The sequence below is a fragment of the Terrapene carolina genome, unplaced genomic scaffold (assembly GCF_002925995.2).
Source record: "Terrapene carolina triunguis isolate 2854851 unplaced genomic scaffold, T_m_triunguis-2.0 Scaffold31, whole genome shotgun sequence".
Lineage (NCBI taxonomy): Eukaryota > Metazoa > Chordata > Testudines > Emydidae > Terrapene > Terrapene triunguis.
Window position 1 is genome coordinate 7,406,872 of NW_020664382.1, and position 22,230 is coordinate 7,429,101.

A 22,230-nucleotide genomic window follows, 5' to 3' on the forward strand; every position below is an offset into this window, starting at 1 on the left:
ACAAGAACATTAACATGCCAATGAAGGGGTTGACACCTCATTCTGAAATAAAGTCATTACAAAAATACCAGTTTATGCATGATACCTAGGTAATGAACAAAAGGACTCTAAGCAGAACAATGATGGACTTTACTCTCTTATGGGGCTCTATTGTCCTTGGAGGTCCCAACTCAGAAAAGCAATTGAGCATATGCTTAAAGTAAATGGGACTTAAGCACATATGTAAAGTTAGGTTCTTTGCTGAACAGGGAAGGTTTGCTGAATCAGGGCCTATATATGTGTGGGGAGTTACGTGTGTCAATCTCTGCCCTGCCCCCAAGATGACAACAAGACCCCTTTTACTTTGGGGTTACTCTGCACAATCACAAACAAAGATTTTTTTTTTTTTTTGGTCACATCTAATATAGCCAACAAACTTGGAATGAACCTGGTTTGCAATGAACGCCTTTTGTGAGCTACAGTACGCTACTGTCCTGATTTCAAAACCAAGATGTCAAATATGTTTAGGCACAGTACAATTTAATAACCAGTCACCACTGATTGCTTTGCAATCTAGACTCTACAGGGTAGAAATTAGCTTCCTGAGCTAGAGCAGTGATTTCTTGTCATAGCTGGTGACTTGATCATCCATCAGCTTTCATACAATTAAGCAGCAGTAGTAAAGAAGTGGTACAGTACAACATTCTATCTCCTTCACTTATTGTTTAAACATTTACAAACCTCCAGGAAATGATGGTACTCTGTTAGGGTGAAATTCACTGCTGTGGAGAGCGCCAGCACAAGGCCTGTGCATTGTTTAAGTTTCTTTTAAACCTTATTTTGAGAGTGCAATAATGGTACCTTCTGTGTTAATATATTTAAAAACAACAACATTTCAAATACCACCATAACAATCCTAAAGAAAATCAGAGATCTTCTTACCTGGTAAGTGTTCATTCATGTCATGTTTATACACCACTTTGTGGGGCAATAGGCACAAAATTCCTATGGGGAAGTTTACAGAAAGCCTTCAAACATACAATCAGTGCCCTCTTCATTTAAATAAACATTACAGTAACTGGAGTAAGTGCAACAACCTACATGGTTTGTTCACCTTTCAGCTTGGAGCACAAGTTACGACTATGTTACTTCAGAAACCCTGAAAACTATAATGAAGTTCCACACAGAGACAGAGATCTGCTCCCAAAACTGGGATTCAATTTTCAGCAAGGATTATCAAGGCACATAGATTTTCCTGTTTGCTTTGATAACCCCCTTGCACATGAAGAACAAGCAGTAGTTTCATATAAAAGGAATAAGGATTTCTAGACAGCTTCTGCAGACACCTATTGCAGTGAACTCAGATTAAAGTGAAACATTGGTGCATTTTCCTCTAAGGTTCATCGAACAATTGCAGATCTAGTCGGACTACGATCTCTCCTGTTGGGACTTCGTGCAGGAGGAGACACTTTGTAACTGGTCCCTTTGAGCCCTGATCCTTCTTAATGTCTGCCACACGGATTTCAGTTCGGCCCAAAAAGTCTGAAACATAAAAATCAGCATATTCAGAGTGAAATACATTTTCACTTTATTTTCTGACAACATATTACTTCAAAGAAGGCACTAGCTTCCATCTGCATTGGGAATATAAGGAGAAAATATGCCCTCTTTCAACAATAGTTTTATGGCTAATATAGGTAAAGCCTTAAAATCTCTTGAATCTAAAACTGGCTTTTCTAATTTGCTTTTATATTCCATCTACCTTTTTTTTAATGAATACATTTTAATCAAAAACATCAGGTAAAAGTACAAGAAACAAAAGGGATATTCAATTAAATTAAAAGGTGACAAATTCAAAGCTGACAAGTGAATATTTTTTCACACAATGCATAATTAGACTGTAGAAGTCATTGCCACAGGAATCCATTGAGGCCAAGAATTTAGCAAGTTTTTAAAATATTGGACATCTGTATTGATATAAAGAATATCTAGCATTATCATGGTTAATGATGATAAACATTTTGGAAGGGATATTAAACCTTGTGCTTCCAAGCTTAAGCCTATTTCTAACTACTAGTGATCAGGATGAGATCTAATATTGGGGGGTAGATTACCCCACATGTGCCTACTGTGGGTTTCTTATACCTTCCTCTGAAGCATATGGTACTGGGCATTGTCAAGACAGGATACAGGACTAGATGGACCACAGGTCTGATCCAGTCTGGCAATGCCTGCATTCTTATATTACAATCCAAAAATCATACGTGCCAAACAAAACACCAAAAATGTTAAACCATTGGACTGGATCATCCATATCATTCATGGGATCAGTAATTACAAGTATGTAACCCTTAAATCACAAAAAAAAAAAAAATGAAGGCAACAGTTGTGAAAGGGGAGAACAGATCATCCAAGTGAAATATTATTTTAGGGTGAAATCCACCTCAGTTCAGTGAAATGGGGCCAGCACCAGGACAATGCACCACTTAAGGATATGTCTACACTACAGCGGCACAGCTACAGCATTGCAGCTGTGCCACTGTAACGCTGTAGCTTTAAACATGCCCTTAGGTAGGCATACACATGCTAGCTTTTGTCTAGCTAGCACAGCAAAACTCAGCAGTGAAGACACAGCAGCCCGGACCCCAGTACAGGTTAAGACTGCGAGTGTGTATCCCAGTGTTCCAGGCAGGCTTGTTCAGTCTGTGCTGAAGCCCATGGTGCCGTGTCTTCACTGCTATTTTTAGCTGTGCTGTGCTAGCCAGATTAAAGCTGGTCCGGGTACTTGTACCCAACCTGCAATCACAGCTTTAACTGCACTGGAGACATACCCGAAGAGGCAAGTCAGAGCTATAAACTGAGTGCTTCTATGCTGTTAAATGTTTACGTCAGCACCCATGTAACGCCTAATAAATGGAAAGGTGGGGAGAAGGGAAAATATCACCAGAAGTGTAGCAGCTTCATACTTACCGTCTGGGGAGAACTGATCCCTCTCAAACACGGTTATGCAGAGTACATCCTGCTCCAGATCTTTGATAAAGAATTGGCAGTTAGAGTTCCATTTAGGGTTGAGAGTGTCCTGCATAGTCTTGGTGATGTGACACTGAGAGCCCATTGTCACCTCACAGTATGGGTTACTCTTTCCTGAAAGGAATAAAGCAGATGCAGGGGTGTGATCACATTTTGATGGGCATGGATTTAACATCCTTCTAAATACCCTCTACCTTCCATTACCATCTAATTAGGAAAAGGCTGCTGGGCTGCCACTACTTTAACAAACAAAGAACATCTCTGGGGGCCCGTCCTGAGATGCATAGCCCTGGGGGCCCATCCAGAGCACCCTCAGCTCCTTGTGATTTCAGCACCTTGCGGGATCGAGTCTTGTGTGAGTGACACTAAGAAAGCTTGTAAAAAAATACTTAAATACATGACAACTGCCCAAGTTTTGCTGTCCTGCAAGTAACTGTTTCTATGAATATGAGGTTCATTAAAACCGCTTCATTTCACAAAAATCTACATTTTGGGCCTATATTTTCTTTAGCATTAGACAGACAGGAACATCCAGGGGAAGCGTCCTTTATAACACACGCTAGGAAAATCAGTAAGGTCCTTACCATGTGACCTGCAAGGTTTTAGTTCAATGCCTTCGACAATGTTCACCATCAACCTTCCAATGCCTGTTGCCCTTTGGGAGCGAACTGTGGAGGGATGCGGGGGGAGGCGGGAAGAGGAATGACAAAATTCATTAGTATGCACCTGGCTTTTAACACTTCCATGAAAGACTACAGGCATCGAATCCCACACTGTACCTAAGTAGGCCTTTTCCCTCTTCTTCTTCTCAGTCTCTATGTAAAGTTCAGAAGCAGCTTTAATTTTCTGAACCCAGGCAGTCCTTTGAAAGGAAAAGACAAAAAGTTACCCCACAGCATTATGATTACTATTTTATTTCTCTTTAGCACTACACAGCATACAAAACTAAAGACAGTCCCTGCTCCAGAGCCCTCACAACCTACAGGTCTGGGCCTATACTGGTATCTGCTAGATTGGAGCCCTGCACCTGTCAGTCAATGCGACTCTGCAGAGGTGTAAAGGTCTATACGTAAGAAGGCCTAAGAGGCAGAATCACAATGGCCAGGACCCAGTGGGAAATCAAGAGTTGGGGATAACTGTTCCCTCCCATTCCTCCTGCATTGCTACAATAAACTAACTGGGCATTACAAAATCTCTGGGGGCCAGAGGCTCAGCTAGTGTAAATCAGTGTAGCTCTACTGACTTCACTGGTGCTTCGCTGTGTTATGTCAGCTGAAAAACTGGCCTGTGCAGTTTTTAGAAGTGATGTTAAAGAGGAGACGATGGTGGCTTTGTAAACCAGGACGGGGAGGTCATTTCACTCATAGGGACTTAGCCTGGAAAAATGCACAGAGAAAAGAGTGGGAAGAAAGAAACAGAGAGAGCATCAAGGCTGGTGTTACGGGCAGAGTTCAGGAGCAGTACCATGATATCTAAGAAAGTCTGTGGTGTAGGCAAATGGGGGCTCCAGATATGTATCAAGTGTAGAATTTAGCCTTAGGTTTTGCAGTTCTAAATATTTACAAGCAAAAATTAAATTGTTGGCCAAATTCATCATTTACTGATGCTAATGCAGTATTTCAGTTGCTGTTAATAAAAACCCAAACCTCTAGGTGTCAGTGATCTTAAGTGTTAAAATGTTGCTTTCTGCATCATCTGCACAGTGCAAAATCACTCAACTGGTAGTACCATTCAAATTTGGTAGAAAATATATTCAGAGTGCTGAGATATTGGCTGGCTGCACTAACCACTCCAATACAGAATATGCAACTGTTGTGATGGATCACTATGTGAAACATGGGGCCTGATCCCCAACTAGTGTAAACTCGTGTTGTTCTATTAAAGTCAACACAGCTAGGTCAATTTTCATCCGCTGAGGATCTGTCCCACTCTGTTAATTTACTCTATGGTATGGAAATGGGGATACAGAAAACACCTAAGAGAACTACTGTGATCCTGCCGTGGTATGGACTTTTACGAACAATTTTTAAGCCTAGAAATCACAATTCTATATCATGTCATTCCTGTTTGTTCTCCCTCCTAGGAGGTCCCCCTCTGAGTTCCAGGAATCCCTCGTTTGCCTCCCCTTTCTATCCCACTCCCCCTTCCTGCAGAGGTCCTGTTCTGTGGCAACAGAGAAGGGATGTGTCTTGCTCCTCTGGAGTCCCGCTCACTGCAACTCCATGCATTCACCAGAGCTGGTTGCTAGAGAGTGAGGTCAGGTATCCACTCCTTCCAGGGCCTGAGGGTGACAGCTCCACAACACCCTCTGCTTGAGCCGCAGGGGAGCAAGGGATGTTTTACCCAGGTTTATATGCATTAAAATCTTTACAAATGATGCCTTTACAAGCAAGGATCATACTGAGCCTGTACTGAGGGCCACACCACACCGCCTCTTCTCTTATTGCCCCATCAGCTTCTGCAGGACTGAGGCTTTCACTTTTTAACAAAAGTTACTTTTCTAGTCCTTATGTTTTGTGACCTGATGCAGTGGTGTCTTCTCGAGTTTGCAGACAGACAGACTGAAACAAAAGTATCAGGAGAGGTGGAACCGCCCTTACTTGTCTCACTTTATTTGCTAACTCTGGAACGGAATGACATCAAATTTAGTTTTCCCTTTGTTAACCATTTCCCTAGTGGTCTGGGTCAAGTTAGAGAAGGGTATATCACTTTTTAATTTGATTCCCATTTTCAAATAATTATAATTACCACAGCATTCACCATACTAAGTACAGGGAATACTACACACACCTGGGTAATGTTACCTACTTGCAAAGACATTTATAAAGATCAGGGCCAGCTCCAGGCACCAGCCGAGCAAGCTCGTGCTTGGGGCGGCAGATTCTAAGGGGCGGCATTCCGCCCAATCCTTTTTTTTGCTTCACTATTCTGGCCGCCCTGTAGGGGGTGGTGGCACGGGGGAGGGGAGTGCGCTCCGTCTCCCCCAGCCGGTGCCGGGACTGCAGCAAGCCCGGCAGGGCAGCCCGCGTCCTTCCCTGCCCACTGACCGGAGCGGCGCGGAGCCCTCCCGGCAGGCGGCACAGTGGGAGGGGCCACGTGGCGAGCACCCTGCTGAAGGAAGCCCTGGTCACCCCCCTTCTCTCTCTCCCCCCGCTCCCTCCCGCTAGCCGGGGCACGCACTCCGCTGCCCAGGGCATGTCTGCAGCACAGGGAGTCCCCCTGCAACCTGGCTCCAGCCGCCCCGCACGGTTTTTTTTTTTTTTCGCCGCCCCGCCCGCCCCGCAGGTTTTTTTTTTGCTTGGGGCGGCAAAAAAGCCAGAGCCGGCCCTGATAAAGATTTGCATGGTGATTGTCATGCGTGCATGCACATGAACATATACATCAAAATCTTTAGAGTCAGCAGTGAGGAGGCTGCAGTGACTTACCTTTCATTTATGCTTTCTGCACGAAGCGTGTAGACTCTATCAATGTGGGAGATATGGAAGATGGGCTCATCTCCAGAAGGGTCTGTGGGTAATTTTACTAGTACCTCATTTAGAAAAATGGGCTGTGAAATATTAGGCAAAGCTAGAGTAATACAGCACTATATCTGAACATACTGGAATGCTCAACGCAATACAGACTGTTTTTGTTTGTGCCCAGAATATCCCCTCTCGCCTCCCGCTTTTTAAACTCCCTTCTTCAAAGGGCTTGTGTCTCATTCACCCTTTCTCTTGCCAAAGACAGCTCCCTCCAGATCCTGTGAATGCTTCTACTTGAGTCAGAGAGTCACAGCGTGTTTCAAAGTTCTCCCTTCCCACAAGCAGCACACTGCCCTCTGCATCACTTCCCTCTTTCTGTAGCTGGGATACTTGAAGTCAGCTAATAGGATGCTCAAAAGCGCCTTCCTTTATACAGATCAAGCTTACAACCTGTCCAGCACGAGCACCACAGGACTGGAGTCCCAAGTGTACTTGACAGCCTCTCTTTCTTATACAGCAACAGACAGTGCCATTGCCCACCCCTCCAAGTGGGGAACTGCCACCTTCCTGAACTGTTAAAACACCAATAGCTTGGCTACCATAAAAGCGGTACTTACAGTTTTATACATTTTATACTGCAGATTAGACTTGGGGCTGAAGACCTTGTCTGTACCAGAGGAACCAAGAGGCTTTATGATCTGAGTCAGCAGGAGGAAATCATTGAACAGAAAACCATACAGTTCCTTGTTGCTCTTGGCTTTGTAGAGTTTTCCACTGTGCAGAAACTTGCGTGGTCCCAAGCAGTTTGTAACAGAATTAAAGACGAGTTGCTGAGAAAAGAAGAAGAACAACAATGCAATGTACAAAATCAAACCATCGAGGCTCCCCTGGAAGACATCAAAAACAGGTTTGAGTTCTGACATTTGCTTCAGCTCATTTCAAAGGGATGATGGGTAATGCCTCAGTCTCACAGTACGAGCAGCACAAGGCATAGAAAGGTGATAGAAAAATAACTATTAATTTGAGGATAGGTCCATTAATGGCTACTAGCCAGGATGGGCAGGGATGGTGTCCCTAGCCTCTGTTTGCCAGAAGCTGGGAATGGGTGACAGGGGATGGATCACTTGATGATTACCTGTTCTGTTCATGCCCTCTGGGGCACCTGGCATTGGCCACTGTAGGAAGACAGGATACTGGGCTAGATGGACCTTTGATCTGACCCAGTATGGCCATTCTTATGTTGATCTGGGGCTCTTCAGTATGACTGGGCCAGCACATGATGAGGGCAAGGAAGACAAAAGCACTTGGGCCTCTTTTTGATCTTTCCTGCTGCATACTGGTATCACTGTGGGGGAGGCAACAAAGCTGATGGCTCTTCCCTGATTGGTGGTTGTCACGCGCATGGAGTCAATGGGCCTCCCTATTGGCTGATCCATCTCCACAGCGGCTGTAAGAGTTAGCATGTGTGTGTGTTGGGGTGGGGGGCATATAGTCTTGCTCCTGTGTTTGGATTTCACTCTCTAGTTCATACCCAGGGGCTTCTGGATAATCATGGTGCTGCTTCTTTTTGTGCTCGTGACGCTTGGTTTAGCAGGTTATCTGCTAGTCAGTGGCTATGGGGAGGAGTTTGGATTAATTGCACATTATCCACTAGCTCTTATAAAAAACAGTTACTCACCTTCTCATAAGTGTCGTTCTTCGAGATGTGTTGCTCATGTCCATTCCAATTAGGTGTGCGCGTGCACGGTCGTCGGAAAGTTTTCCCTTAGCAGCTCCTGTCAGGTCGGCTGTGGAGCCTCCTGGAGTGGAGCCTTCATGGCACTCAATATATGACCCTGCTGACCTGACCCCCCTTCAGTTCCTTCTTGCCGGCTACTCCGAAAGAGGGGAAGGCGGGTGGGTTTGGAATAGACATGAGCAACACATCTCGGAGAACAACAGTTACGAGAAGGTGAGTAACCGTTTTTTCTTCTTCGAGTGATTGCTCATATCAATTCCAGTTAGGTGACTCCAAAGTTCCTCCCCGGAGGCGGGGTCGGAGTTAAGGAATAGCTGATTGGAGCACCACTCTGCCAAAAGCCGCATCATCTCTGCCATGCGGGATGATGGCATAATGGGAGGTGAACATATGCACTGAGGACCAAGTTGCTGCCCTGCAGATTTCTTGAATCGGGGCCTGGGCCAGGAACACTGCTGGTGAGGCTTGTGCCCTCGTAGGAATGTGCCTTAAGAGTGGAGCTGGGACCTTGGCCAGCTCGTAACAAGTGTGGATGCAGGCTGTAATCCAGGAAGATATTCTTTGAGATGAGACCGGGAGACCTTTCATCCGGTCTGCCACCGCTACGAACAGCTGGTTTGACTTCCTGAATGGCTTTGTGTGCTCAATGTAGAATGCTAGCACCCGCCGAACATCCAATGAGTGTAGCCTCTGCTGTTGGGTACTCTTGTGAGGCTTAGGATAAAAGATGTGTAGAAAAATGTCTTGCCTAGTAAGGAATTGTGACATTACCTTAGGAAGAAAGGCTGGATGAGGTCTTAGTTGCACCTTGTCCTTGTGGAAGACTGTGTATGGAGGATCAGAGGTAAGGGCCTTTAACTCCAACACCCTCCTAGCTCATATGATGGCCACCAGGAAAGCTATCTTCCACGACAAATAGAGAAGGGAGCAAGTTGCCAACGGTTCGAATGGGGTCCCCATTAGTCTGGAGAGTACCAGGTTAAGGTCCCATGCAGGAACAGGCTGTCTAACCTGTGGATGTAGCCGTTCCAGACCCTTAAAGAAACATCCTACCATAGGATTAGCAAATAGAGAACGCCCAGACACTCCTGGATGGAAGGCCAAGATGGCCACAAGGTGTACCTTGATGGATGACATTGCCAGGCCTTGTTGGCTGAGGTGCAGAAGATCCTCCAGGGTGAGTGGTATAGATGCCTGGAGTGGAGGTGTGTGTTGCTGGGCACACCAGCAAGTGAACCTCTTCCACTTGGGTAGATAAGTGGCCCTGATGGATAGTTTCCTGCTGCCGAGTAGACCCTCCGAGCACAGGAGCTCCATGGGGTTTAACCATGAAGCTTCTAGCCATAAGATGGAGGGACTGGAGGTCAGGTTGGTGAAGGCAACCATGATCCTGAGTGATCAGTGTGATGGTACCTCCCATAAGGCTTTATGGGAATGTGACATAACTGGAATATGTTTTGTGCTGCCTGTGCCGTGTAACATATCTCTGTACAGGTTATGGTCTACTATATCTATTCATCCTATTTGTACACATATCATTTTGTACTTGAGGTTAAGCATATTGACTGTATACTTGTTTGATTTCTAAGTAAGCTTTGTGAGGCATTTGGTCAGCTTCTTTAGGAAGGAATTTGCAAGGTTAAGTACCTGATCAGGAAGCACTTGGGGAACTATGCATCTTGGAATGCTCCAATCCACATAAGAAGTCTTCCTGGAGACATACAAGATACCATGTGGACAATGGCTTCTGCCTGTAAAGACTGAGAGTCATGCATGGACATGTGACTTGCCCAGGTGACTCCTAAACTCCATCTTGGAGCTGGACCTTGCATAGGGGTGAGGAGGGGGGTCTCCACCCACAAGAGAAAGTCTATTTAAACCCGTGGGAGACCCCTCCATTCTGTCTTCAGCTGGCTAAAGAGAGAGAGCCCCCCGCCCCCAAGATACCGGAAAGAAACTGGAACAAAGGACACTGTGCAGGGAGGGTGAGTGATTGCTGGACCCAGGCTAAAAGAAGATTAGTCTGTAAAAGGGAGCATTCTGGAACTGGTGAGGATCTTATCTGTATTCAGTTTGATTAGACATAGATTTGCGCATTTTATTTTATTTTGCTTGGTGACTTACTTTGTTCTGTCTGTTACTACTTGGAACCACTTAAATCCTACTTTCTGTATTTAATAAAATCACTTTTTACTTATTAATTAACTCAGAGTATGTGTTAATACCTGGGGGAGCAAACTGTGCATAGCTCTCTATCAGTGTTATAGAGGGCGAACAATTTATGAGTTTACACTGTATAAGCTTTATACAGGGTAAAACGGATTTATTTGGGTTTAGACCCCATTGAGAGTTGGGCATCTGAGTGCTAAAGACAAGCACACTTCTGTGAGCTATTTTCAGGTAAACCTGCAGCTTTGGGGCAAGTAATTCAGACCCTGGGTCTGTGTTGGAGCAGATGGGAGTGTCTGGCTCAGCAAGACAGGGTGCTGGAGTCCTGAGCTGGCAGGGAAAGCAGGGGTAGAAGTAGTCTTGGCACATCAGGTGGCAGCTCCCAAGAGGGTTTCTGTGATCCAACACGTCACAATCAGATCAGGGTTGATTGGTAACACGATTGGGGTGTCCACTGACAGCTCCAGAAGCGTGATGTACCAATGTTGACGGGGCCATGCTAGGGCCAGCAGAATTACCTGTGCTTTGTCTCTGAGGATCTTGAGCAGCACCTTGTGCAGGAGTGGGACAGGTGGGAAGGCATACATGAGTCGGTCTCCTAGCAGGAACGTGTTCTTGATTCCACCCGGGCTGTGTTTCTAGAAGGAGCAGAACACTGGGCACTTTCTGTTGCTCCGGGTGGCAGAGATCGACCTGGGGAAACCCCCACTTTTGGAAGATGGAATGAAGGCCATCCGGACGGATGGACCACTCGTGGTTGCAGAACGATCTGCTGAGGTGATCCGCTAGCTCGTTCTGCACTCCTGGGAGATAGGATGTCTCCATGTGAATGTAATGGGCTATGCAGATCTCCCACAGCTGAAGGGCTTCCGACATAGGGGGGAGAAATGGGCTCCACCCTGCTTGTTGATGTAAAACACGTCAGTGGTGTTGTCTGTCATCACTGCTATGCACTGGCCTTGCAGCCGAGACTGGAAAGTTTGGCATGCTAATCACACTGCTCTGAGCTCCCTGATATTGATATGGAGGGAAAGCTCATCCTGCGACCACAGGCCCTGTGTTCGGAGATCTTCCAGATGCGCCTCCCAACCCAGAGCTGACGCGTCCATTACTAGTGACAAGGAGGGCTGTGAGCTGTTGAAGGGGACACCTCGCATACCATCTGAGGGTTGAGCCACCAATATAGGGACTCCAGTATGTGTCCTGGCACTGTCACTACCGAGACCAGCCTGTCGCGTCCTGGGCGGTATACCAATGTGAGTCACGCTTGAAGGGGCCTGAGCCTTAGTCTGGCATGCTGGACCACGTAAGTGCAGGCTGCCATGTGGCCAAGGAGACTCAGGCATCCCCTTGCGGTGGTGGTCAGGTACCACCTGAGGCTTTGGATAATGTCTATCATGGCTTGGAATTGGATCTCTGGCAGGAACGCCCTTGCCTGTACCGAGTCCAGCACCGCTCCGATGAACTCTATTCTTTGGGTCAGTGATAAGGTTGACTTGTTCACGTTGAGGAGGAGTCCCAGTCTCTCGAAAGTGGATCTGACCATGCGGACCTGAGATTCCACTTGCTCCCTGGTATGCCCCCTGAGCAGCCAGTCATCTAGGTATAGGTATACCTGCATCTGCCTCCTCCGGAGGAAGGCTGCTACGACTGAGATGCACTTGGTGAACACTTGGGGGGGCTGTCAACAAACCGAAGGGGAGAACCGTGAACTGATAGTGTTTGTGGTCGACTACAAACTACAGAAATCGTCTGTGCACAGGCCAAATGGCTATGTGAAAGTACACGTCTTTCATGTCGGCAACAGCGTACCAGTCTTCCGGATCCAAGGACGGGATAATAGAGCTCAGGGAGACCATGCGGAACTTCAACTTTACCATGAACTGGTTGAGCACTTGCAGGTCTAAAATGGGTCTGAGACCCCCCTTGGCGTTGGGGATTAGGAAATAGGGGGAGTAGAATCCCTTGCTCTTTAGATCCCGAGGAACCTCCTCCACTGCCCCTATGGCAAGGAGCGACTGCACCTCCTGGATAAGAAGTTGCTCGCTCCTGGGAAGGGGGCTGGGAGGGAGGGAAGGAGCAGAATGGGAGTGAATATTGCACTTCTACTGTGCAAAGAACCCAGGGGTCCGATGTTATTTGGGACCAAGCACAGTAGAAGTGGGACAGATGGGCCAGAAAACGGGTAAGGATCTGGTGGAGAGACAAGTGCGCCATCCTCAGTTGCATCTTCAAAAGGCCTGTTTAGAGCCTGATTAAGGTTTGGACTGGCCTTGGCCCTGCCCTGAAGGGGGGTTGGAAGGCTTGTGCCTGCCATTCCTGCCCCTTTGTCTACAGAAATCCTGCCTCGGCCATGGAGAATATGGGCGCTGTTGTTGTGGTTGGGGCTTGCAGTGCTTGTCTTGGGTGGCCAGCATGTGTATTCCCAACGACTTCGTGGTCGCCCTGGAGTCTTTCAAGCTGTGCAGCACGGAGTCTGTCTGCTTGGAGAACAGCCCCACGCCCTCAAAGGGAAGGTCCTGCAGGGTTTGCTGCACTTCCGGGGGGTAGCTCGTATGCCTGAAGCCACGAGGCCCTCCTCATGGCTATGCCTGAGGAGAGGGTACGGGCAGCCGAGTCCGCAGAGTCTAGGGACGCCTGCAGTGAAGTCTGCGCCACCACCTTCCCTTCCTTGAAAATGGTGGAGAATTTGGCCCTAGAGTCCGCAGGGATCAGCTCTTTAAACTTCAACATTGAGGCCCATGAGTTGAAGTTATATTTGCTGAGGCTAGCTTGCTAGTTAGCTATCCTCAGCTGAAGGCTCCCAGTGGCATAGATCTTCCTATCAAAAAGGTCCATCTTTTTGCCTCCTTCGATTTGGAGGCCAGCCCTTGCTGTCCCTGCTGCTCTTTCTTGTTAACCGCCGACACAACCAGAGAGCATGGCTGCGGGTGTGAGAGCAGATGGGGGAGCGGGGGGAAGAGCTCAGTGGTTTGAGCTTTGGCCTGCTAAACCCAGGGCTGCAAGCTCAATCCTTGAGGGGGCCATTTAGGGATCTGGGGCAAAAATCTGTCTGGGGGATTGGTCCTGCTTTGAGCAGGGGGTTAGACTAGATGACCTCCTGAGGTCCCTTCCAACCCTGATTTTCTATGATTCTATGATATTCATAGCCCTCAGAAGAGACAAAGTATTTGCGTTCCACACCTGTGGCGGTCGGCGGAATTGAGGCCAGAGTTTGCCACAGAGTCTTGATGTTGCTCTGAATTGTTTGACTAATGGCAGAGCTACCCCGCGATAGATCTTCAGGAGTAAGAATGTCTATCAAGGGGTCCTTGGCATCGACCACTTCCTGTGCTTGCAACCCCATGTTGCGGGCAATCCACCTCAGAAGGTCCTGATGTGCCCTGTGGTTAAGGGCCCGAAGTGGAAGCCCTTGCCACAGCCTCATCAGGGAATGAAGACGAAGTGACCAGAGGAGAGGAACCGGGTCCTCCTGTCTCTCTGGCTCCCTGACCTCCTCTTGGTCAGCGCCTGCCCCTGTGGCAGTTACAGTCAGAGTGCCTGTAGCCTGACCCTGCAGCTGGTCCTGTGCTGGAGACACCTCGGCAGCGGCCTGAGTCTGAGGGGGCAGATAGGTCAGGGTGGCCTCAGAATCTGAGGTGTAGGTCAGGGTGGCCTCAGATCTCCTGGCAGAGTGAGGTGGTCGGTGTTCTGAGGTGAACCCCAGGAAAGGGAGCCCTGGGCCTGATGGGAAGCCCAGGGAGTCCAAAAGGGCCATTGAGCTGGGGGCTGCCACTGTGGCTGCCAGGTCGTCTGCGTCTCCCTTCGCCACCTCTTGGACCTATGCTGGGAATAATATGAGTCACTGTCAGAGTCCAAGGAAGTGGATCCTGATTGTGATGACCAAGGTGGCGCTGAAGGGCCATGCGCAGGAGACCGGTGTTGAGCGGATGAGACGGAAGATCGGTGCTGGAATGACCTTGCCAGAGACCGATGCCAGGAATTCGGCATCGGAGACCGGTGCCAAGTATCCAGCGCCAGTGATCGAGGATGAGGGCCCGGTGCTGTGGGTGGGTGCTGGTCTCCTCTCAGAGCCGGGGATTGGTGCGGGTCCGCTCTCGGTGCTGGATAGGGGGAGCGTCGTGCCGATGCCAGAGATACTCTTATGGAGCTTGGTGCCAGGGAGTGGTACCGCAGTGATAGTGACTGGGAGCGCTGCCACGGATGGTGCCGAGCCAGGGACTGTGATCGCCGCATCATAGCTGGCTTGCCTCTAGACAGTACTGGACATATCGGAACTGCAGGCTTGTCCCTCAGAACCGGGGGCTGTGAAGCCATCATTTTGATTAAGTGTCTGGCGACTTCAAAAGTGTCCAGGGTGGCGGGTGGCTCTAATTCCTCCACCTGACACTGCCCTTGCAGAGAGTTGCTGCGTGCCGGACCCAACGGTCCCCTCTGCAGCACCGAAGTCAACGGCACCAACTCATTTATTTTGGCACCAAGTCCATTCTGGGGTGCGCCTGTGCATCCCCTGACAGTCCCGCGGCTTTCGGAGACGGTGAGCACCCCCTTTCAGTCTTCCTATATCGCTTGTGGGACACCGGCGAAGTCGAGCGGTGCCAGGCCGCTGCTCCTGGCTGTGGTGCCGGGGAGCGTGGGTGCCAAGGGTCTCCTGTACTAGAATCCTTCCTCAGCACCATGTCACATACCGATGCTGGAGCACTCCGTACGGACACGGTTGGTGCCGGGTCCTGGTGGTCTGCAGCAGGCTGGGGATGCAGAGCGGATTCCATGAGAAGTTGCTTGAGGCGGAAATCTCACTCCTTTTTAGTTCTCGGACGAAAAGCCCTGCAAATTTTGCACCTCTCAGTCCGGTGCGCTTCCCCCAGACACTTTAAGCAAGAGTCGTGGGGGTCACTAATGGGCATAGGCTTGTTGCAAGCAACACAGGGCTTAAAGCCCTGGGCTCGCAGCATGCCCCAGAGCCCGAGGAGGGGTTAGGGATTGGGGAGAGATCCTGCTCCCAAACCTACTATCTAAACTATTTACTATGTAAACTAAAATGGGTAACTAGAACAATTAACTAGGGAGAAACGCTAAGGAAAGTCCTTGCTGAGCAAGCAAACGCTGTTCAACGGCCGTCACGGACGGTAAGAAGGAACTGAAAAGGGGGTTGGGTCAGCAGGGTCATATATTGAGCGCCATGAAGGTGCCACTCCAGGGGGCTCCACAGCTGACCCGACGAGAGCTGCTAAGGGAAAACTTTCCGACAACCGTGCATGCAGCACGCGCACACCTAATTGGAAACGGTATGAGCAATCACTCGAAGAAGAAGTTTAGTTTCAGTTTTCCTTGTGGTAATGTGTAACTGTTAGGCCTATTTGCACTTGTTGGCATTCTGGTGTCTCAGGGTCCACCCCACCCCATGGGGTCAGATGTTACGTAGAGTGACTCCTTCCTCAGATTAGAAACAAGCCAATCTTTAGGAAGTGATGAAGGCACGACTATGGGAGGGCCCAATCTTTCAGCACAAAAGGTTGGGTGCTTTCACCTGGATATTTGTCAGCAACTGGCTAGCTGGTCTTTTGGGTGTGCCAGGGCAGGACCGTGGGGCTAGGGGAGCAGAAGGACACCCCTTCTTCCCTACTCTCATTTGCCGTTGGGCAATAGTTCTGCTTATTAAAACTGTGACCAACTGCACCACTTTTCTTAACTTGGCCTCTGGGTCTTTCCAGTGTGATGGCAGAAAAACAACATCATGCGGCTCCCCATTTATTGCCCCTCAATGAGCTGAAATACTTCTTTTCAGTTCATAAAAGATGATTTTTCAAATTGCCAGGACTGAAAACTCAATGTGGAGTTTGAAAATCAAGCTATATTCTCTCCACCTCTTCTACCCTGACCAGGAATAGGGGTGCCACAACTAGAACTTTAAAAAAAGTTACTATTTTTATAGGACCTACAAAATCAAAATATTTTAGCATGACATCACTGAAGAGACTTTAGCATGACACCTGTAAAGTACCAGTTGGTGATGGACAAGACAAAGTGATTCCTCTCTGCAAAGTTTATAAATAGATTTGGTCAACATTTTTTGAATTTTCAAAGTTTAGATGAAGTTTTATCACAAAAGATGCTTGCTGTTTTTCAACCAGCTCGATTTATAAAGCAATAGAGAATAGTGTAGTAGTCCTTCATAATGGAAGGACGTATATACTGTATATTCAAGATAGCAGTATTACTATTGTAAAGTACTATATAAATTGAAGTTACAGTTGAACAAAAATGGCAATATTTAAATCTGGCACCATTCCAAATACAGGAAACGAAAGCAATGCTTGCCAAATAGAAGAAAACAAAAAATCAATAGTGAAACGGATAGTTTGCATGAATGTAAGAGATGCCCCATGGAGGGCAAAAATAGAAAAAAAGAGAAGATAAAGATTAAATGATGACAATATTCTTTTCATCTTTGGATGCAATTACATGTTCAAATCATTGTTTCGTCTTGGTTGGTGAGTAAACATGAAACATGACCATGCTATGTACTTCAATATGTGTTACAATGTTTACCTCAGACAGGCCTTCACATTGAACGTGAGCCTGGATCCATTCCAGCCTGTCTGAATTTTCCTTCTCACGCACCCCTTCATTTACTTGGGAACACAATTCTTCCGCTTTCTCAAGAGCATGCTTCAAGTGACTGTGATCAGGGTGATTTTCAGGAGTGTTTTCTATTATCTACAGGTAAGTAAAACAGCTTAGTTTCTTTTGTTACTGTTGGCTGTAAATCCACCCATCTTGTCAGCTCTGCATTTTATTTATTTATTTATTTTTTTAAGAACTGGTCAAAATTTTCCAAATGTTAATGTTTTGGTTATTTTTTTCTCAAAAGTTCAAATTTCAGTGAAAAAACTGTTATTTGTTTTGTTTTTGCAAAGAAATCATCCCATTTTGGCCAGTTCTATTGCTGACAAGTCTTTTAGCAAAATTTTTCATGAAGGCTGCTGGCTGGGTGCCCAACTCTGAGGGCAGCATGGCTGTCAACAGTAGCACAGAAGTGAGGGTGGCATGGTATGGAGGGGTCCTCACTTTTGGGGGGGCCATAGCGGCCTTACAAGTGGGCGACATGGGCGACCGCCCAGGGCACCATGGATGGGTGGGTGATTTTCCGGGTTCATCCCCACCCCCACCCCCAGCCATCCCAAAGCCACTTTAAGTCCAAGCACCAGGGGCCCAGAATGGAGGAGGGGCAGGGCGTTGGGCACCCTGGCTGAGGGTTCCTACCATACTCTGGGCTCCAACTGCTGGTCCTGGCTGGGCTGGTGAGGGACGGGACGTCCTCTTACCCTGCCAGGGCCTCTTCTGGGGTCAGGTCAGACCCACCTCCAGGAACCTCCCCTGGCTGCAGGAAGCTCTGCGGCTGCTGGCTGGGAGCCCAGCTCTGAAGGCAGCACCGTCACCAGCAGCAGTGCAGAAGTAAGGGTGGCAAGATATGGTATTGTCACCCTTACTTCTGCGCTGTTGCTGGCTGCGGCGCTTTCTTCAGAGCTTGGCGTCCATCCAGCATCCACCACTTTCCAGCTGCCCAGCTCTGAAGGCAGCATAGAAGTAAAGGTGGCAATACCATGAACCCCCTACAATAGCCTAGCAACCCCCCAGAACCCTCTTTTGGGTTAAGATCCCCAGTTTGAGAAATGCTGGTTTTCCCCGTGAAATCTGTATAGCATAGAGTAAAAATACACAAAAGACCAGATGTCTTGGGGGAGACCCCAGATTTCATGGTCTGTGACACATTTTTCATGACCCTGAATTTGGTAGGGCCCTAGAGCTGTATGTTCTGTTGTGAAGGAGTGGATGAGGCCCAGAAGCCCCCTGTTGGAGGCCTCAGGGTCCTGCCCACACCCCATCTCAGAGAGGAGCAGATGAGAAATCTGAGCATGGTTGTGGGGAAGCAGCCAATGAGAGAGGCTGCATGGAGCAGCCTATCAGGGCCTAGCAGGGCCATATAAAAGGAACTGCAAAACAGAGCAGCAGTCAGTTGCTGCCTGGAGCTGGAGGAGAAAAGACCGTGTTCCTGGCTGGCTAAAAGAGCAGCAGGACAGCTCAGTGTGGGCAGGGACCAGAGGAGCTAAGAAGGAGCTCCTGGCTGGCTGCTGGGACTGAGTAAGGACTGAGCCCAGGGAGCACCACAGGAAGGTAGTGTCTCTAGGGAGGAAGCCCTGGGGGTACGGCCCAATCCAGGGCTGGGACTATTTAAAGACTGAGCCTGGGGAGGGCTAGAGAGACACCAATCGAGGGGTCCTGAGATAGGCCCCTGGTGCAGTGTATACCCCAGAAGGGGGCTGTTCTAATTCACATACAGACAGTGAGAGAGACTCGGCGGGAGGGCTGAATCACTGAAAAGCCACCTGAGAACCCACCGACAGGGGTCACCAGAACTGAAAGACTGCAGACACACCTGACCAGAAGGGGGCGCTCACGAGAGGTGGGCGCCACCCCATTACATCTGGTCATATACAGAGGAGGATTCAGGGCTGATGAAAGAATCTGACTTTTCAGACCAAATTCAGGCCTGGTATAATGTCTCTCTCCTAGATAAGTCTTGGGCCAAATTCAGTAGTAATGGTAATGGTGATGTGAGTTAGACATCAGATGAAAGTTGGACAGAAAATGGATGTAAGTTGTAAAGTAATGTAACTTGCACAAATCTGGCTTCAATGGCTGTGCAAAATGAATAACTGACAAGCCCGGGGGAGAGGGAGGAGGAGGCATGTACAGCAGGAAAAGCAGCTAGCAGGAAAGTGTAAGACAACTCAATCCCTCCCCACTCCTTTACTGTATACCCACCACCCAGCTTTTGCTGCTAAACCCTCCCATTCCCTGGCATATAAATTACGCTCCTCCATCCATTATGCCAGTGTAAATACAGAATAACTCCACTGCAGTCAGTCGAGTTACTCATGATTTAGCCCAGTGTAATTGAAATACAAATTTGGCCCATATTCCCCATCATACCAGACGTGTCTAGCCTCTTGAGAATAGCAAGAATGGACATACATAGGGAAACTTAACTACAAATAAGCTACAAGCCAAGGGGCACTCTAAATACATTCCAGTATGTTTACAAAAAAAACGTACATTTTTAATTATTAGCGGGTATCTTGTTACCCTTTGCATAGGCTTTAGCAGAAAACTTGACAGCGGCATTCCTTTACAGCGAGGATCCATTGCTAACCTCTGAAATATGAAAGGTAAGATGTTGTTAACCAGCTTGTTTATGACAGTGGAAGACAAATTCCTGAAAAAAGGTAAAAGATAAAATGGTAAGTCAATAAATGCGTCACATAAACCTGTTCTCAGTCAGAACAAGAAGTATGACAAACAAATTCAGAGCAATAGAATTTCTCATATTTTTACAAAATAGGGTAGAGTATGTCAGAGATGAGAGCAGCTTTATGATCCCTAGAGATACCTATATTCTCGGACTGTATAAACATTCTGATTGAAGTAAGCTTCCTTACTATGGGACAGGGCTTATGAATGAGGACATTATTTATTAATGGGTTTGAATGGAAGTCATTACAACAACATTATCTCCCATGTCGTCATGTTGACTATAAAAAGACATTTCCACTATTTCTTTCTTCAAAAGAAAAAAGTGACATATACACTGGAAATTATGTAGATTGCCTCCAAATGTAACCTGAGAAGTTTGACAGCTCAGTGAATAAAGCAGATTTAACAACATTTTTCACAGATATTATATATTGAAAAGATTTACTAGATAATACAGTTCATGCCCCCTGCCAAAGCACCCTTGTCCCCTACAGAACATTTTCTAGTGCTTTGCCAATTCCCTTTTTAAAATACTCAAGCAATGGGGCTTTCACCTTTCCCCTCAGCAGACGACTGCACAGCCAAATACATTGCACTGTCAGGACATTTCCCCTGGTATTTAATCTATATTTCCTCTTTTTTTTAATGTAACTCCATTACTCTTAGTCAGATCCCCAGGTATCACACTGAATAATAATTCATCATGCAGTACTTGGAGTTTCACTCTCCAAATATTTATAGATAGTCTGTGGCCTGGTCTACACTAAAAAGTTAGGTCAACCCAGCTACATCGCTCAGGGATGTGAAAAATCCCCCCCCCTTCCCCTCCCCACCTCCCCCCAAGTGACATAGTTAAGCCAACCTAAGTCCTTGTGTAGAAAACGCTAGCTACCGCCTCTTGGGGAGGTGGATTACCTGCAGCACTCAGGCTGTGCCACTGTAGCGTTTCAAGTGTAGACAAGCCCTTATTACATTCTTCTTTCCGCTGTCTCTTAGCCATCTATTCATATGCATTTCCTGACAGTGAATTCCTTAAGCTGTAGAATACTCTTCCAAGGAAGTGGTGGAAGTCCCATCTCTCTTGACATTTAAAAATAAACTGGACTAATCACTAGAAAAGTTCAAGTGGGAACAATCCTACCTTATCAGGGAGATGGGCTGGATGTCCCACTGTAATAAGCCTTTTCTACCTCAGAGGCAGCATAGTCTGATGGACAGGACACTAGACGGAACCAAGAGGCCAGAGTTCTGCCTGTGAGCTACTGTAATAGTTGAGCAAAACACTATTTTTCTTTGCCTTTTCTTCTCCTCCCACCCTTTGTCCATCTTGCCCATTCATGGCAGTGACAGTTTCTTACTATGTATTTCTACAGCACCTAGCACATTGGGGCCTTGATTTTAGCAGGGCCTCTTGGTGCTACTGTAATACTACTGCCACTTTAATAGTTAATAATAATAAAAACTTCATCTTCTATGATGTTCTGACCAAATCTTGTTCCTCAGTGAACATTCGGGCCTAAAGATTCTTCACTTGTCCACAGCATAGCACTGTTTTGTAATCAGCAAAACGATTAGATGCAGTTCAGAGGTAAGAAATTCACAATGGTTATTTTGTCTCTTACTTTAACAAACTCCTTGAACTCTGGGACTTCATCTGTTTTCTGCTGGATTAATGCTGCCCCATTGAGCTGGCAGCTACAGAACCGGATGTAAGGTTGCATGTGTGGTAGCTGTGCGGTCAGTATGTCGCCAATCATTTTCACTGGCATCCTCTCCCCAGACATCTTTTTACGAACACGCAGTGCTCTAGACACAAAGCAAAAGATGCTAGGCATGTTTTGTGTGTAACTGGACCATTAATGGATCGTCACTGACCCCTGAAATAAACTAGCTGATAGTTCATTTCTGAAATGAAGAGGGTTACAGAACAGCAGAAGACCAGCACAGGATTTATTCCATATTGTAAAAATATACTATCATAGAGGACTCTCAACCACTAGTCTGGTTTCCTTCTTGTGGTCACCAAACTGCTGTTCAAAATTAACTTGAGGCAAATCCAGTTGAGAATTAAAATAAAAAAAAAAAAAAAAGCAATGCAATTTCCTTGTTTTGCTAACCTAGAACAAGACCACAACCTCTAAAACATACAGTTCTGTTCAAAGCATTTTCTTCCCTTCATCACATCAGCCAAAATGCTGAAAAGTGGTACAGTTTAATGCCTGAAAGAAATCACACACAAAGCCAGATCCTCCACTGGTGTGAACTGACATACAGCCACTGGTGTGAACTGACATACAGCCACTGACGTCAAAGGAGCTAAGCTGATTTACACCAGCTAAGAATTTGGCCCCAAATGGCTTAACTATTAAATAAAGACCACTATTTTAAATGACTTGGACAACAATATTTTAGCATCTTAGAGGTGTATCAAAAAGGAAACATATTCAGAAGGAGAAAGTCCGGCATAATATCAGTGAATCTAAAGTTTGTATCAACCATATAGAAGGTGGGATAGTTGAATTTGGGATATATGTC

General features: G+C 47.0%; 1 protein-coding gene across 1 annotated transcript in view; it reads right to left on the reverse strand.

The window, feature by feature from the left end:
• Positions 1–449: 449 nt before the first annotated feature.
• ITSN1 (intersectin 1) overlaps positions 450–22,230 on the reverse strand; it is a 205,198-nt gene continuing 183,417 nt past the window's right edge. Inside the window, exons 31-39 of the mRNA XM_026652104.2 lie at positions 21,318–21,501; positions 19,498–19,596; positions 16,930–17,097; positions 7,088–7,300; positions 6,435–6,556; positions 3,789–3,871; positions 3,594–3,677; positions 2,950–3,123; positions 450–1,521 (exon numbers count right to left, since the gene is read on the reverse strand). Coding sequence (XP_026507889.1) covers positions 1,373–1,521; positions 2,950–3,123; positions 3,594–3,677; positions 3,789–3,871; positions 6,435–6,556; positions 7,088–7,300; positions 16,930–17,097; positions 19,498–19,596; positions 21,318–21,501 — 1,276 coding nt within the window. The 3' untranslated portion in view covers positions 450–1,372. The remainder of the gene's footprint in view (positions 1,522–2,949; positions 3,124–3,593; positions 3,678–3,788; positions 3,872–6,434; positions 6,557–7,087; positions 7,301–16,929; positions 17,098–19,497; positions 19,597–21,317; positions 21,502–22,230) is intronic.